Source organism: Chinchilla lanigera, unplaced genomic scaffold (genome assembly GCF_000276665.1).
Source record: "Chinchilla lanigera isolate Chin_1 unplaced genomic scaffold, ChiLan1.0 scaffold00031, whole genome shotgun sequence".
Classification (NCBI taxonomy): Eukaryota; Metazoa; Chordata; class Mammalia; order Rodentia; family Chinchillidae; genus Chinchilla; species Chinchilla lanigera.
The window spans coordinates 10,187,476-10,202,831 of record NW_004955432.1 but is presented as its reverse complement, the minus strand read 5'-3'; the positions used below and the strand labels follow the sequence as shown (position 1 = coordinate 10,202,831).

Below are 15,356 nucleotides of genomic sequence, written 5' to 3'. Positions count from 1 at the left end.
TTTTCTGTAATCTTTAAACACATTAACTTCTGTGCTTTGATATGATGACCACCAACATTTTTCAATCTTTTGGTTTTTTCTCAAACTTCAAAAGAAATGTGATGATGTGTTAAGAGCACAACATAAAATGCCCAGTACCATATGATCTCAGAACAGCTACCTTTTCACAGGAGCATCACCTGTCTGTTCATCCACATAATCTCGCTTGAGTTCCTCAGGGACGTCACTGTCGCTGTCATACTCCTGATAGGCGCTCTTTTCCTGTTCGTCAGATTCATACTGAGGAGAACACGGGGAGACACTCAACAATGGATAAAAAGAGACACCTTCACTGGGGTCTTTCAACAGAATAAAACTACTCCATTTTCTATTTCTTTTTTATTATCCTACATTAGCCAGCTGAAAAGGAAAATAAAAATATTGTACTTGTCAAAGCTTGTAAATGTCCAACATTCAAATCTCCAACATACAAGAGCAAAACAATAACAGACCTACTAGATCTCAAATGAGGAAACAATTATACATTTGATTTTTCTAACCCAAGAACTCCGGGGAATTTGATCACATTTGTTTCCAACTTGCTAATTCATTATAAAGTGGTTGAAGACCCATTTTTGGCATTCTGAAAGTATTAATTCAGCTTTATAAATGCATACAACACACATGCTGATGTTCCATCTAATTCATTATGATAAGATTTTTGTTCCGAAAGCAGCCTAAAAGACTATGCTTAGCGCCCAAGGACCTTCTGAGAAAAGGACAAAAAATAAAAAATACATTTTCTCTTGAGAAGGAGGTACCTCCCTAACATTTTTATCACCTTTTGCACCGCGGCCCATGCCAGCAAGGGAAAGGGCATTTGAATCCATGCAAAGCAGAGGGACCAGTGACAATAGCATTGCCATTATCATCATCAATTAATGGAAAAATATGATGCGCAAAACAACCTGGGCCAAATGAAGTACTCTGAAAACACCCTGGAGAGAATTGTGCAGCAAGCATCCTCCCTACTGCAAACATGGGGAAACTGAGTCACAAATAAAATGACAAGAGGGGCTGGGGATTTAGCTCAGCAGTACAGCGCCTGCCTGGCAAGCACAAAGTCGTGAGTTCAATTCCTGGTACCAGAAAAAAAACAAAAAACAAAAACAAAAACAAAAAAAAAAACCTTGACAAGGGCCACACAGCTAATTAGTAACAAAGGTTATATTCATTACCTGCATTCAAACCTTTTCCACGAACTTGAGTTAATATTGTTTTTGACAAAACATGATTTCTAATCCTATAAACATTCCTGCCAGGCAACTAAGGAAAACATTATTTTCTCAGATAAAGGGAAACTAAAGAAAATGACTTACTTAGTTACCCAGGAATGGAGGAGAAAAAGAAATACAGATGATCTATTTCCTTACTCATCTCTCTGCAGAGTAAATTATATAAATATTCAGTAAAAGATCTATACTGGCACAATATTAGTAATACGGTAAGAACAGAAAGTATATATAAAGGCAAAATTTATTGTTGAGGAGGACATTATCATCAAGGCATGCTGTAAAATCTCTACATAAGTAGTAATATTGTAGGCACATAAGCACATAGATAGGAAGGTGGGGGATAGGTGAATAAATAAATCTAGCAAATTAGCTTGCTCATTGGGTAGGACATTTTTAAATTAAAAAACTCACTTATATTTTACAGTGTGTTTTAAAAGCATCACATACCCCATTAGAAGCCAAGACATCTTCTGTTTCTTCATCTTTGTGGTTGGCCTGAATTTCAAATGGATTCCCACCACTGCAGTACTGTTCAAACAAAGTCACTGTCTTTGATGAAGTTGTAACCGGCTGCTTACTAGGTGAAACTGATGGGGAACGAGACTGTTCCATGAATTTGAATTCCTAAATATTAAAAAGGAAACCAGAGAGGGCAAGGGAGGTTGAAGGGCCGGCAGGGAAATGGGAAAAATAAATCAAGTCATATCACATACAGGTACAACTTTCACCATAATGAATATGTGTGTACCTAAAATATACCAATAAACTCAATAAAAAAAGGAAACCAGACACGTTTTAGGAGCAACAATAAAATTCAAGTACATAAACATATTATATTAATGTAAATGTACAGTAAGTAAAAAAATTATGATCTTTGATTATTCACTTTAAAATCTTTCAAGTTTCCTAAAATTACAGTCTTGGAAATACACAATTAAATGTTTTCCTAAAGAAATCTCAATGAGATCACCTGAGTAAGTATAATCTGAATAGAGCTAAATAGAGAAAGCTAATTAGATTAGATGGCTAATTAGAGAAAAAGATGAAGTAATCTCAAAAGTTCATCTGAACTGCAAAACTACTGACTTGGTAGTTTATCAAAATTTAATAAAGATTGTTCTGTATCTATGGAGATTAATTGCAAATTTAAATTTTTCCATATTGAATGGTATTATTAAAAGGTACTCTTAAATTCCTAAAAAGCAAGCACACTAGCTGATTAAAGTTTTAAATTATATGTATTCATTTTCTTTTTAAATTTCAACTACACAATAACTCAGATCCATCCTAATGCCTAAGAATCATGCCATCATTTTTATAATTTTAAATAAGGGCCCAATATAAATTGAGACAATTTTTTTTAACCTACAAGAATATATGTGTGAAAGAAACAGTAAGTTATAAACAGTTTTCAAAGTAACTACCTTGAAGGAAATAATGCTCATCTAGATGGGAATATTTCAACATGTCTCTTTGACAAGCTGTCTTACAATTACACCAAGTATGCATGCAAACATGCACAAACAATTGGATGGTTAGCTAACAACTTAATGAATATTCTAAAATCAATGTTAAATTTACAATTCATAATAATGATTAGGAAACATTTTATATCAGAATTTCTAGATTCTATGTTAATTACTGTTATTTTGTTACTACTAACTAAAATCAACGTTAATTTTGTTGGCTTTAAAGAATTTATTAAGCATATTTCAGGTTTCTAAATACTTCTGCACTAGGAAGGCATAAGGATAAGAAGTTATTATACAATACGAATATAAAGACTACAAAAAAACTTCTAGTTATGTATTCATTTTTGGTTTTTTCCAGACAAGGTCTCGCTCTGTAATTCACACTGGTCTTGAAATCACTATGTAACCCATGCTAGCCTCGAACTTGTGACAATGTCCTGCCTCAGCCTCCCAAGAGCTAAGATTACAGGCATGTGCCACCACACCTGGCTCTAGTCATGTGTTCTTTGCATTTATCAATATTAACAAAACTGCTTCTAGAAAGCCATGCCTCCCAAAGGCAAAAACTAAATGCACTGTACTATCAAAACATGGTTTTAAATACATGCATTACATTTGGAGCCTTGGTATTTGTAGAACACCATCGTCCACACAGGAATGCTTATCTATAATGTGTTTCAATCAAAGGAAAAAAGTCAAACCAACTGAAGACTTCTTCACAGATGGTTTATTCTATAAGAATTTAAGGAAAAAGAAAATTCTTAGTGCCTCTTTTATTTCTGAGACATTTTCTCAATACAGACAAATCAGTGAATTGTAGTGTATAATTCAAGGACCTATGAGTCCCCTGAAGAAGTGAATTTGCATATCTAAGTACTGTAAATATTTTTATCAAACAATACCAAAATAACACTGATTAACTTTCTAAAAAATTTAAATACAGCAGTAGACCATCTTCCGAATTTGAAAGAGAAAAATATCAATTTAACTGTAACTTTTTTCAGGCAAAAGAGTTTTCCTGAAGCAGGTGAAGTGAATTGTGTAAAAAGAGATTTTTCCTATTCATAAAAGACCATTCTCTTAAAAGGGGCTTGCTATTAATGACCATCAAGGAAGGAAGAGAAGGGGCTGGGATATAACTCAGATCCATCCTAATGCCTAAGAATCATGCCATCATTTTTATAATTGATTTTTATAACTGATTTTATAATTGGCACAATGCCTGCCTGGCAAACATAAGGTCTTGAGTTCAACTTCCAGTATCAAAAAAAAAAAAACAAAAAAAAGACATTATTCCTTAATTCGATTATTTTATAAACGCTCTTATTTACCTATTTAAAAAAACCTCAAAGGATACATAGATAATTAAAAGATAGATTTTTGGTCTTAGGAAAAACTTACATGAAGTTGGAGGATACTGAAATTTGACTTCACAGGACAAAGTTCCCAAGTCTCGTTCTCTAAGAACATTCTCAGTTCATCAAGTCGTGTCCTTAGAAAAAGAAAATGAATACTCTTAAGAAGAAAAGTGCACTGCCACAAAAACTGAGAAAATAACATACAAATAAGTAACAATTATAGGCTTGTACTCATAATCATGATGGCAATCAATTCCGCGAGCCCATTCTGATTAATATGGTAAACACAAATGCTTACTTTTACCTGTTAACATTTCATCATCTTTAAGAGAAGAACTGTCAAATATTGACTATATTGAAAAAACAATGAATGTGTAGGAAATGGCATTTTTGGTTTTTTGCTGGTTCTGGGAATCGAACTCACGACCTCGCGCTTGCCAGGCAGGCGCTGTGCCGCTGAGCTAAATCCCCAGCCGGAAATGGCATTTTGATTAAAGGGACAATGCTAAAAGCTTGTCACCAAGTAATGTATTTATAATATCCTTAGCTAATCATATGTCAAAGTCAGAACACAGACAAATAATTTACAGATTCTGTAAGGTCACAGTAAGTAATACAAGCTTTATGCTAAACAGTATAAATCATAATCATACTTACTAAAGCACAATATCAAGATAATCACTCTTCAAAGATCTTTAGCTGAGCACCTATCCCACACAGCATTTGCAAACTAATCTAGCAGGTAAGAAACACTTATGTCATACTGATCTCCTCTCTTTAATGCTTTTGCTCTCACTATCTGCCCTGGGTAATCTGTGAGTTATACAAGGAGTCACAGAAAAACAAATTCTATTTCTAGTTGAAAAGGACAGGAGCCTGACCTCTACAATTACAAGGTGTTGCTCCCATGCTAAAATAAAATCTAGATTTTTTTTTTAAATTTACACATTCTAAAATAGATCCATCTATGAAAAGCAAGAACTTCTCCAAATACTGGAGTTAATGGGCAAGTATTTTATGATAATTAGTACAGGATAGATAAAATAGACACAAATATAAATGGGTAGAAAGGAAAATTCCAAATAACTGCAATAGGGGCTGGGGATTTAGCTCAGCGGCACAGCGCCTGGCCAGCAAGCGCAAGGTCGTAAGTTCGATCCCTGGTACCGGAAAAAAAACCAAAAAACAAACAAACAAACCAAATAACTGCGATAATAAAAACAAATCTTAACAAAGAATCAAATACATATTCCAGAACTGAACAATACAATACCTCCAATTGAAAACTGACTGTACGTAATGTAGCAACCATTGTTAATTCCTATCATTTTGTTTTGAGGTCATGCATCGTTTTTGTTATTTTTGTATTGTTTTGATTTTGTCTTCATTGTTGTTTTATTAGTTTTTTTAATTTTTAAAATTAAAAATAAAATAAAAACTGACTGGATAGAAACTGCAGACTAGGGATACCAGAAGACAGGATCAGTAAACCCCAAACTGCATCAACAGAAATAGTCCAGACTGAAACACAAATTGAAAAATAAGGAAGAATCAGCAAAGATCCTAAGAGAGGGAGAGCTGTATCACGTGTGCTACAGGCAGCAAAGCTCGGGGAAGACACCACAGTCCAAGGAATGAGGGTAGAGAGGTGCAAAAACTCAACCACGGAAGGACAACCTGAAGGTGAAGCCCATCAGATGAAATCCACTACCAGGCATTCAGAAAAGAAACCCAGCTACCTTTTGATCCAGGCACTGCTTGTAGCCCGGTCTGGCAAATAGACCACCGCAGTAAAAGTTGCCCCGAGGGAAGAAGCCCAGGGCAGCTGCCTATCATTCCACAGGCTAGCAACCCCTGCCCCGAGCCCACTGGCCTAACTCTTCTCCCACTCGGACACGGGGCCCAGCCAGTTAGAGATCCACATGACAGGGCCTCCTCAGTCAGGGTACTGAGGAAACACAAGCCAGAGGATCACGCCGAGGACGGGGACTGAGTTAGGACTGGTAAGCCCCAGGAACCGACTGGGTAGGGACCCAGAACCAAGCTCTGAGGACCGATGAGACGGAACTGCAGGGGCTTGCAGGGGCTGCGACACGTGGGATCCAGGAGGGGGAGACACTGGAGATGTGCCAGAGTAGGCACCTTCTAACTGCCCCCAAACGCCCCTGAGCTCTGCACTTCTGCAGGCTTCCTCTCGTCGCCATCGAAGGGCTACTGAATTCCATGCGGAGGGCTCCTCTTCTGCTCAGCCCCACATGTGACAGAATTCATGGATCGGAAAAAGATCCTTTGTGAAGCTGAACAACTGGGACACAGGATCACCTGCTACCAGCTGACCCCCTCCCCAAACCTCGAAAAACACAAGTCAGACTGAACTCCAGCAAGCAGCAGAACTGTTCTGACCCAAGAGCAAAGAGGGCGGAGAAAAACCAAACCATCAAAACCTTGGGCAAAGGTGGGGACACTGCATCCCCTCAACCAGAGGGGATGACTGACGCTGCTGGCCGAAGGAAGGCTGGGTGAACTGCAAACCTAGACGCAGGAGGCTGAGAGAGGCAACCGAGGGGAAGCAAACAGCAGAGGCTGTGGGCAGGAAGAGTGCTGGTGCATTCTGGAAACAACGGAGGCTCCCAGGCAGGGCAGTCCTTTCCTTTCCTCTCTTCTCTCCCCTCCCCTCTTTTCTCTTTTCCTGTTCTCTTCCTTTCCTTCTACTCCTTTATTCATCCATTCATTCAGTGTGTGTGTGTGTGTGTGTGTGTGTGTCCTCGTTTGATTTTTTGAGCAGCAGGCCTTTGTAGATAGGTGTGCTTGGCTATAACTGTGTGTACACTTTCTGCGGTTGACTGTAACACATTCCATGTGGATAAGCCATATAAGCCCGCTTCAAAGTTTGTTTCCCACCCAGCCTGTCAGGTCAACAGCTGGATACAATCTCCTATGACAGCTCTCGCCTAACTACTTCAATTTCTCTCGTTCTTCCCTTACCGTCACGATTTCCCCCTCAGATCTTCTGGCTCTGTTCCTTCCCCTTACATATTTTTTACTTTTTCTTCCTTTCCCTTCCCCTGTGTATCTATTCCTTTCATATGCATAAAAGCTCTTAAGACTAATCTAAATACTACAGTATCTTAACATCTCACGTTAGTAACCCCCTCACCAAGGATTATTTTATAGGACTTTTAAAATTAGTGTCTCTGTTAAGGCATTAATAGGACTCGATCTCCCTATATCCATGTCATTATCCACTTAAACTCCCTCCCTCTAAGCTCGTCCTTGATTTCCTCTCTCATACTCTCACAATTATCCCTGCTTTTCTGGTATATAAAAACTGAATTATTACCTTTTATTCTATTTTAGAATGTGAGGGGAACGTGCCTATGGACAATTGCTAAACACTGTTTTGTCTCTACAGTGTTTTACCTGGCCCTGTCAGGTTGTCTCTCACCAAAGGTCCTTGCTTATGTCTTCTAACGTAAGGTTTCTGCTGATTTACAGATTGGATACAATCTCCTACTTTTTACTTGTAAGTGCCTCCCTTTATATCTTTCCCTCCGTGCTCACATGTATCCTGCCAAACCTCCTTTTCCTCCTCCATTCTTCACTGGTATGAAGATAATACCCTTAAAAACTAACTTGTCTCTTTTTTTAATCACTGTATACTTTTAAAACTTTTGCTCACATGTATCCTGCCAAACCTCCTTTTCCTCCTCCATTCTTCACTGGTATGAAGATAATACCCTTAAAAACTAACTTGTCTCTTTTTTTAATCACTGTATACTTTTAAAACTTTTTATTAGTACATGCTTTATTAGTACATGTTTGCATTAGTACATCTACCTGCAGTTTACAATCTCTCTTTTGTTTGCTTTTACTTCTTTTTTTGTCTCCTTTCATTTTACCTCAATTTTTATTCTATTTACTTTTTAAAAATCCTTTCTCCTTTTCTTTTTTCCTATCTCCCAGCCTTTTCTCTACCATTACTAATCTTTTGTAATCCTGGGTATTTAAAGAGTAGAAAATATGCCATCCAAGCTCTAAATTTTATACCAATATACGACTGGCTCTTTGGATATTGGTATTACCTATAGATGTTCCCTCCTTGCATTTCAGCAGTTGGGGTCTCTAGTACAGTGGCAGGACTTTCTAGCCCAACTAACATTCAATATGAAGCAGAATAATTATGACAATAATTTTTGCCAATAAATATGGCAACAAATGATTTTAAAAATTTATAACTTCCCAAAAGCTACTCTCAGAAGACTGAAGTTGAGGAGGCACAGGACTCAAAAACTAAATGGTTGAAATGTTTGAAGACATTAAGGAAGAAAAACGCAAATGCACTAGACATTCAGTGAACTTAAAGAGAATATAAATAAGTAAGGGTTTAATAAGATGTTCAATGAGCTTAAAAAAGACAAAAGAAGCTGATTATATTAAAGAAGATAGTGCAGGATATGAACAATCACTTTAGTAAAGTATCAGAGGTTATAAAAAGGAATCAAGCAGAAACAAAAAGCACAATTAAGTCATATCAACACAGATGGTCAGTCTGAGAATTTTAAAAAGAGACTGCAAGGACATATCACCAAAGAACCCAAAAGAAAGAATATATCTAACTAGGGGAGCAGTAAAAAGAAAAATGGAAAAAAAAAATTAGGCCGAAAAAATAATACAATGACAGGAATCAATAAATACCTTTCAATAATAACGCTCAATGTAAAAGATCTTAACTCCTCAAAGACACAGGCTGGCTGACTATATAAAAGAGAAAAACCCTAATTATGTGTCCATTATAAAAGACATACCTCATCCACAGAGAAACACAGGCTGAAAGTGACAGGATACAAAACAATACTCCAGGGCTGGGGATTTAGCTCAGGGGCACAGCGCCTGCCTGACAACTGCAAGGTCATGAGTTCGATTCCTGGTACCGGGGGAGAAAAAAACCAAAAAAAAAAAAAAAAAAAGATACTCCATGCAACAGGAGCTCAAAAGCAAGCAGGGGTACCTAAACTTCAAGCAAAAACTGATCAGAAGAGACAAAGAAGGTCACTACACATTGGTAAAGGGAACAATTCAAAAGAAATTTACAATTGCAAATACATATGCACTAAATGTTGGCATGCCCAACTTCGTAACAAAAGTTTTAGACATAAAAGGATAGACAGACACCAATTCAATCAGAGTAGGGAACTGTAATACCCCAGTCTCACAAACAGACAGGTCAATCAGACAAAATTTCAACAAAGAAATACCACAGTTGAGCCATACCAGTGAATAAATAAGCCAAACGTATCTACAGAGCATTTCAAGCAACAACAGCAGAATACACATTCCTGTCAGTTGCCCGTAGAACCTTCTCCAAAACAGACCATATCTTGGGTCATAAAACATATCTCAATAAATACAAAAGAATTCAATCCTGCATCCCTTCAGTTCACAATGGAATAAAACTAAAAACCACCAGCCAAAGAAACCACAGAAACTATACAAACACATGAAGATTAAGTAGTATTTTCTTGAATAATCAATGGTTCACAAAAGAAATCATGGAATATATTTAAAAGTTCCTAGAATCAAATGGCATTGGCAGTAACATACCAAAACTTGTGGGACACAATGAAAGCATTCTCTAAGAAGGAAATTTATAGCTGTATATTTGTTAGGAAAACACAGCATTACCAAACAAACAACCTAATTATGCTCCTCAAGGTCCTAAAAATGGAAAAATAATCCAGACCCAAAATTTGCAGAAGGAAAAAAAGCTATATAGATTAGAACAGAAATCAATGAAACTGAGACTAAAGAAAAAGTATAAAATATCAATGAATCAAAGCACTAGTTCTTTGAAAGAAAAACAGGATCAAAAACTGTCAAATACCGAAAGAAAAAGAACCCTATCAATTCAATTAGAAATGAAAAAGGCAAAATCACCACAGACAGTGCTAAGAACCACAGGATTATAACAAATTATTTTAAAAACTTACATTTAAATAAATTGGGAGAATCTATAGGAAATGTATAAATTCCTAGACACACATGACTTACCAAAATTGAACCAGGAAGACTTTAAAACCCTGAGTAGACCAATAAAATAGAGTTACTCAGGCAGTAATAAAACTCTCTACCAACTAAGAAAACCTAGGAACCAGTGGATTTACCACTGAACTTTACCAGAACTTCAGAAAAGAGTTACGGCTACTGCCATGAAATTAAAAGGGATAGGACACTGTCAACACTTCTATCTGCATAAACACTGGGGAGAGATTCTAAAAAGTAATTAGATTTTGTTTACAATCTGCTTTTCATCTTGTTCTATTCTTTATAATACACAATGCAGCAAGAAAACAGTAAGATATGCAGGTAACCCTTATGTAGAGCTTTACTAGCCCAAGTATCTCAGCTTGTAACAAATAGAATCAAAGGTCCAGAGAGGTTCAATAATTCACCCAATATTAATGAGAAGAGAAGCAGCAAAAAAGCAGGACAAGAATCTGAGTCTACAACCTTTTAATCTAGCTTCTATCGACACACTACAACTTCATCAGTGAGAAACAAGTTTCATAAATACTTCTAAGAGAAGCCCATTAAAACGTTTAGTGTTTTGTAAATATTAAATAATTCATTCCTGCATCTTACCAAGATGAACTCTTAGAAGGTATGGGGGGGGTCAGAGTGTAACATAAAGTGCCCACTGTCACAGAACAGTTTTTGACAATGAGGCCCCACTAGGAATCACTATTTTTACCTTGCCCGCATCTCCCAGACACTAGGAACAACAAAATGTCTCCCAGCTGTCCTGCTGGGTACAAAGCCATCTTTGGGGAGACAGGCATCTGGCTGCCTTCGCACTAGAACCAGAACTGAGGCTCATGTCTCCTTGTGGTTCCTTTTTTTTCAATCTGTGATTAACCTCCCCGCCTCAACCCACCCTGTAGGTACTGCAATGGTTTTTCTGTTGGTTTTTTTAGGTTTTTTTGTTTTGTTTTGTTTTGCTTTTTTGTCTTTTTGAGATAGAGTCTCACTATGCAGTTCAGGCTAGTCTTGAACTCACTTTGTAGCCCAGGCTGGCCCAAAACTCACTACGATCCTCCCGCCTCAGCCTCCTGAGTGCTGGGATTATAGGCGTGCGCCACCACGCCTGGCTGCACTGAAGTGTTACCGGCTAGCTTTCTGTTGTAGCACAAAAGAAAATAATAAATGATAGGGTCTCATGTTGTTTCCTTACCATTACTTCCCCAAGGTTTATTCAACTACATTTAAAAATATTTTCAAACATTCTCTTAATTCAATTATTAAACTAAAAGACTGCTTTGGTACATGTGCAAATTAAATATTCTTTCAAAATAGTTTACTTAACAGTTTACAATCACCATAGAAAATCTATACCTAAGGGGACATAAAAAGAATGAAGACATGCTATGTATATGTTCCCGCAGTGAATGTAATCACTGTACTAGGATAGAAAACAGAATTTCAAATCCTGACACTTTCTGGTACCAGATAACAAAATTATCCAAATGAACTTTCCAAATAAAAAGGAAGATAAAACTTCATTCAAATGAAAAAAATGCATAGCAGGAAAACAGATGAGGGTCTAGTTTACATCAAGAGAGGTCTAATGAGCATTCATTCTCTATTTCTTTCAACACTGTTTTAAGCATACCGTGCACTCCTATGTGAACATTCTTCCTCACCTTTGTCCATCCCCAAAACCACTCCGAATTACCCAAAGCAATGCAGTACATGACCTTGGCTGTGCAGCTACACTGTGAATACGACACCCTCTCTTCTAAAGCCTTCTTCCCCCTGAAAGACAAATGCTGTCACCAAGCGCCACCTGTACTGATGTAGCTTCCTTACTTCTCAAACCATATACAGGGTGCATGAAAAAGCAGCCAAATTCTTTCAGTGACTCTTGAGGTAATGATTATCTTTTACTCCTAAAGAAATCAGCTCAGTATTCAGTTCAATATTTTGACCGCCCCCCTCAAGAAAGAATTGATTGATTGACAGTTAATAATTAACGAGGACATCTTATCATGTTTTTTGGTGGAACAACCTTAACTATCCTAAAAAGAACTACAAGAATGTAATCACTCAAAAGGAATTGCTTTAAATCAATTAATGCTATTAGGGTAAACATTAGACAAAAATATTTTCATTGCCTAAATAAATTTATTCACACTCTATCAGAGTTCTCACCTATGGTAGTTCTTGAAATAATTGACACTTTGTTTTCTAATAGATTCTTGTAAAACTTCAGACTTGCTACCACAAAATTCTTCTCCCACTTGCATTAACCTAGTTGGAGAGAAAGATTTGTGTAAATTTCAGCAATATCTGTACAGAGAAAAAAAAGCCCAGGTCCTCCCTCAAAGACAACAAAACATAAAAATTTAGACATTTGAAATATTTCTAAAGTTCAAAAATTCACAATGTTTTACAAACATCCAAAGGGCAGAAATATTTAAACACATGCACAAACACACCCAGCAGCAATTAGTTATGAATGTATAATTATCTTCATTTCCATGAAGAAATTCTACATAAGAATCCATTAATTCGTGATTTCTCTATTGTCGTGGCTGAATGATTCAAACTAAAGAACAGGACAAGATTCAAACACTACCTGCTGATTATATCCAAAACAAAGATGAAATCATCATATTTGAATATAGACAAATCAGTTCCAAGCAAGTAGGTTTTTACTTTGAGCTGAACATCCTATGAGACAAAAAAAAAAAAGATCTCAAATACCCAAAACATAGAAAACAAGTTCTCCGCACCATTTATTCTAACTTATAGAACAAACTGATTCAGAAATACATTTTTAACTTGATGAACAATATCTATTTTGGTCAATAGTCAACATTCTTAGGGCAAAATAATAGAGACAATTCTATGAATACCAGATACAAAATAGAAACAGCTGGAATCATTGCCAAAACTGAACACAGTTGCATAAAGTTCTAAAAAGACACACATACACACACAAAGAATTATATCCTCATAATAGATATGAGAACAAAAAACAACTTTATGCATTTAGTTGCATGAATCTTATGCAACTTTGGTTGGTCAGAACCCCCCAAATAATTCAAAACTAAATACTGTAACTAAATACAAGGCAACATATAAAAACTGGTAACTTTCCTGTAACTGCCAAGTACTTATAATGGAGATTTTCACTTAAAACAGAGATTTAAACATAGTAGGAATAATCTTAAGAAATATTAAACATATAAGAAAATACAACTCTAATGAGACAAAAACTGGAAAAGAAATTTCAATCTACTGAAAGTGATGGGATGGGGTGGGTCACTAAAAATGACAATTTTTTCAAATTAATGTCATGTTCAATGAAATTCTAATGAGAAGGACAACAAAAACTTTCTGAACAATTATTTTGAAGTTTACCCAGTAGAATAAGAGGTTATCATTGCTTTTTTAAAAAATAAAGCTTTGTCGAGGTTGAGGAAAAGTTATGAGTAATGTTGGAAGACTTGTGCTATTTCTGTTAAATGTATTAAAACTACTTAAAAGAGTGTTAGTAATATAACAGAGAAATCAACGAAGACAAATAACATAAAAACAGTATGTAATATTTTTACATTATAAGGGACACAACTAAAACACAATCCAAAAACATCTTTAAAAAACGCATGGTCAAATATTTACCACGCAGATATATGCAAAATAAAGACATGAGTGGTTGTGAAAACATCGAGCCAACTAGAACGTATCGCAAAATGCCTCAGAACAAAAAAACAGCAAAGAACCGTTATCTTAATCAGTGTAGAGAATTATGTATACAGAAAGTAAAGTGGCTACTAGCACTTTAGCATCAATATGGCTTCCTAACATAAAAAGCAAAAGTTGTTAGAAATGAAGAAAAGCTTGACAAAACTACCATCATTCTAGAAGGGTAAAACTCTTTCAGAACTGTACAGATTAAGAAAACAACTACCACAAAAAAAAAAAAAAAAGGGATATAGAACAGAATAACACAATTAACAATTTTGTTTAATATACATATAGAATCTAATTCCTAACACAAAGGAACTACATGACTATTTTCCAAATGTTCAGGAAGAATTTTAAAAGTGGGTCCTTAATTTTGTTCATTTAGGGGGCTGGGGATTTAGCTCAGCGGCAAAGCGCCTGCCTGGCAAGTGCAAGGTCGTGAGCTCGGTTCCTGGTACCGGAAAAAAAAAAAAAAAAAAAAAAAATTTTGTTCATTTAGGTTTCTTTACCTCTTCATTCAAATTAATGTATGTATAATATATAAAATATGTATGTTATATACAATCATTTTGTAGTGTACCTTGATTATCTCTGAGGTTAGAGAAGAGAGATGTCTTTCGTACCTCTCTACATCCTAGCCAGATGCAGAACTCTTAAGTCAGTTTCCATTACAAGAATCTGCAGAATAGTATTACAGGTTACAGGCTGGTAGGCAGTCTGCTACCAGGATTTAAAATTAGTATACATATCAGAACTGACTCTCTAGGGTTCAAGGATACATCTTGAGGTGAGGATCTTCTCGGATTACATACAGGTAAATTTTCTCACTTTATTCCATCTCTCACTTTGTTCATTGCTTTATCCAAACACATCCTTAGTCAAAAGCACTTTGGAATTCAGAATTCCAGCTGTCAAGAAAGTAATAAGGTACATATGGCATTTGCCCTATGTGTCATCCCTGTCTTAAGGGCTGGCAACACCCCTAAATCAAACATATCAATATTCCTGTAACATATCAATGTTCAATGTAATGGGTAATAGATACTGGCTGTAACCAAAAGATCATACTGGACAGGTTCTGCTGCAAAATGAGTTCTATGCACGATTTTGCCTGCTGTTACCAAATTTTAAAAAAAAAAGTTTTTAACAGCATTTGCTTTTTCAGTTGTACTGAGCTTTTTCAATTCAATTTTAAAAACATTCAATGAGTCACTAACACATAAAGTCCTGTTCTAGCACAGGTTAAGAATAGGTCAGGGATGCTAAGGGGACTGAGTGGTAGAGACAGAGATGCGCAGGCTTGAAACCTAGAACCCAGTAGTTTATACTCAAAGCACGACTTCCAGGAACTGGTCAACTGCTTAGGTGAAAACAGTTTACTAAACTTTACCAGATTTCACTCTATCAGGAATTCCTTCAGGTTGCCAAACTGAATGGAAACTAGCCAGGTATTTCAAAGTACATTGCACTACCAGAATTCTTACCATGGATGCTATAATTTTGAC

General features: G+C 36.2%; 1 protein-coding gene across 2 annotated transcripts in view; it reads right to left on the bottom strand.

Annotated features, from left to right (window-relative positions):
* The window catches only part of Vps50 (VPS50 EARP/GARPII complex subunit), a 110,111-nt gene that overhangs the window by 41,559 nt on the left and 53,196 nt on the right, over positions 1-15,356 (bottom strand). For both annotated transcript variants that reach the window (XM_005388036.2, XM_013516067.1), the window contains 5 exons: positions 12,737-12,831; positions 12,310-12,408; positions 4,148-4,238; positions 1,722-1,898; positions 161-279 (listed from right to left, as the gene is read on the bottom strand). In XM_005388036.2, coding sequence (XP_005388093.1) covers positions 161-279; positions 1,722-1,898; positions 4,148-4,238; positions 12,310-12,408; positions 12,737-12,831 — 581 coding nt within the window. The remainder of the gene's footprint in view (positions 1-160; positions 280-1,721; positions 1,899-4,147; positions 4,239-12,309; positions 12,409-12,736; positions 12,832-15,356) is intronic.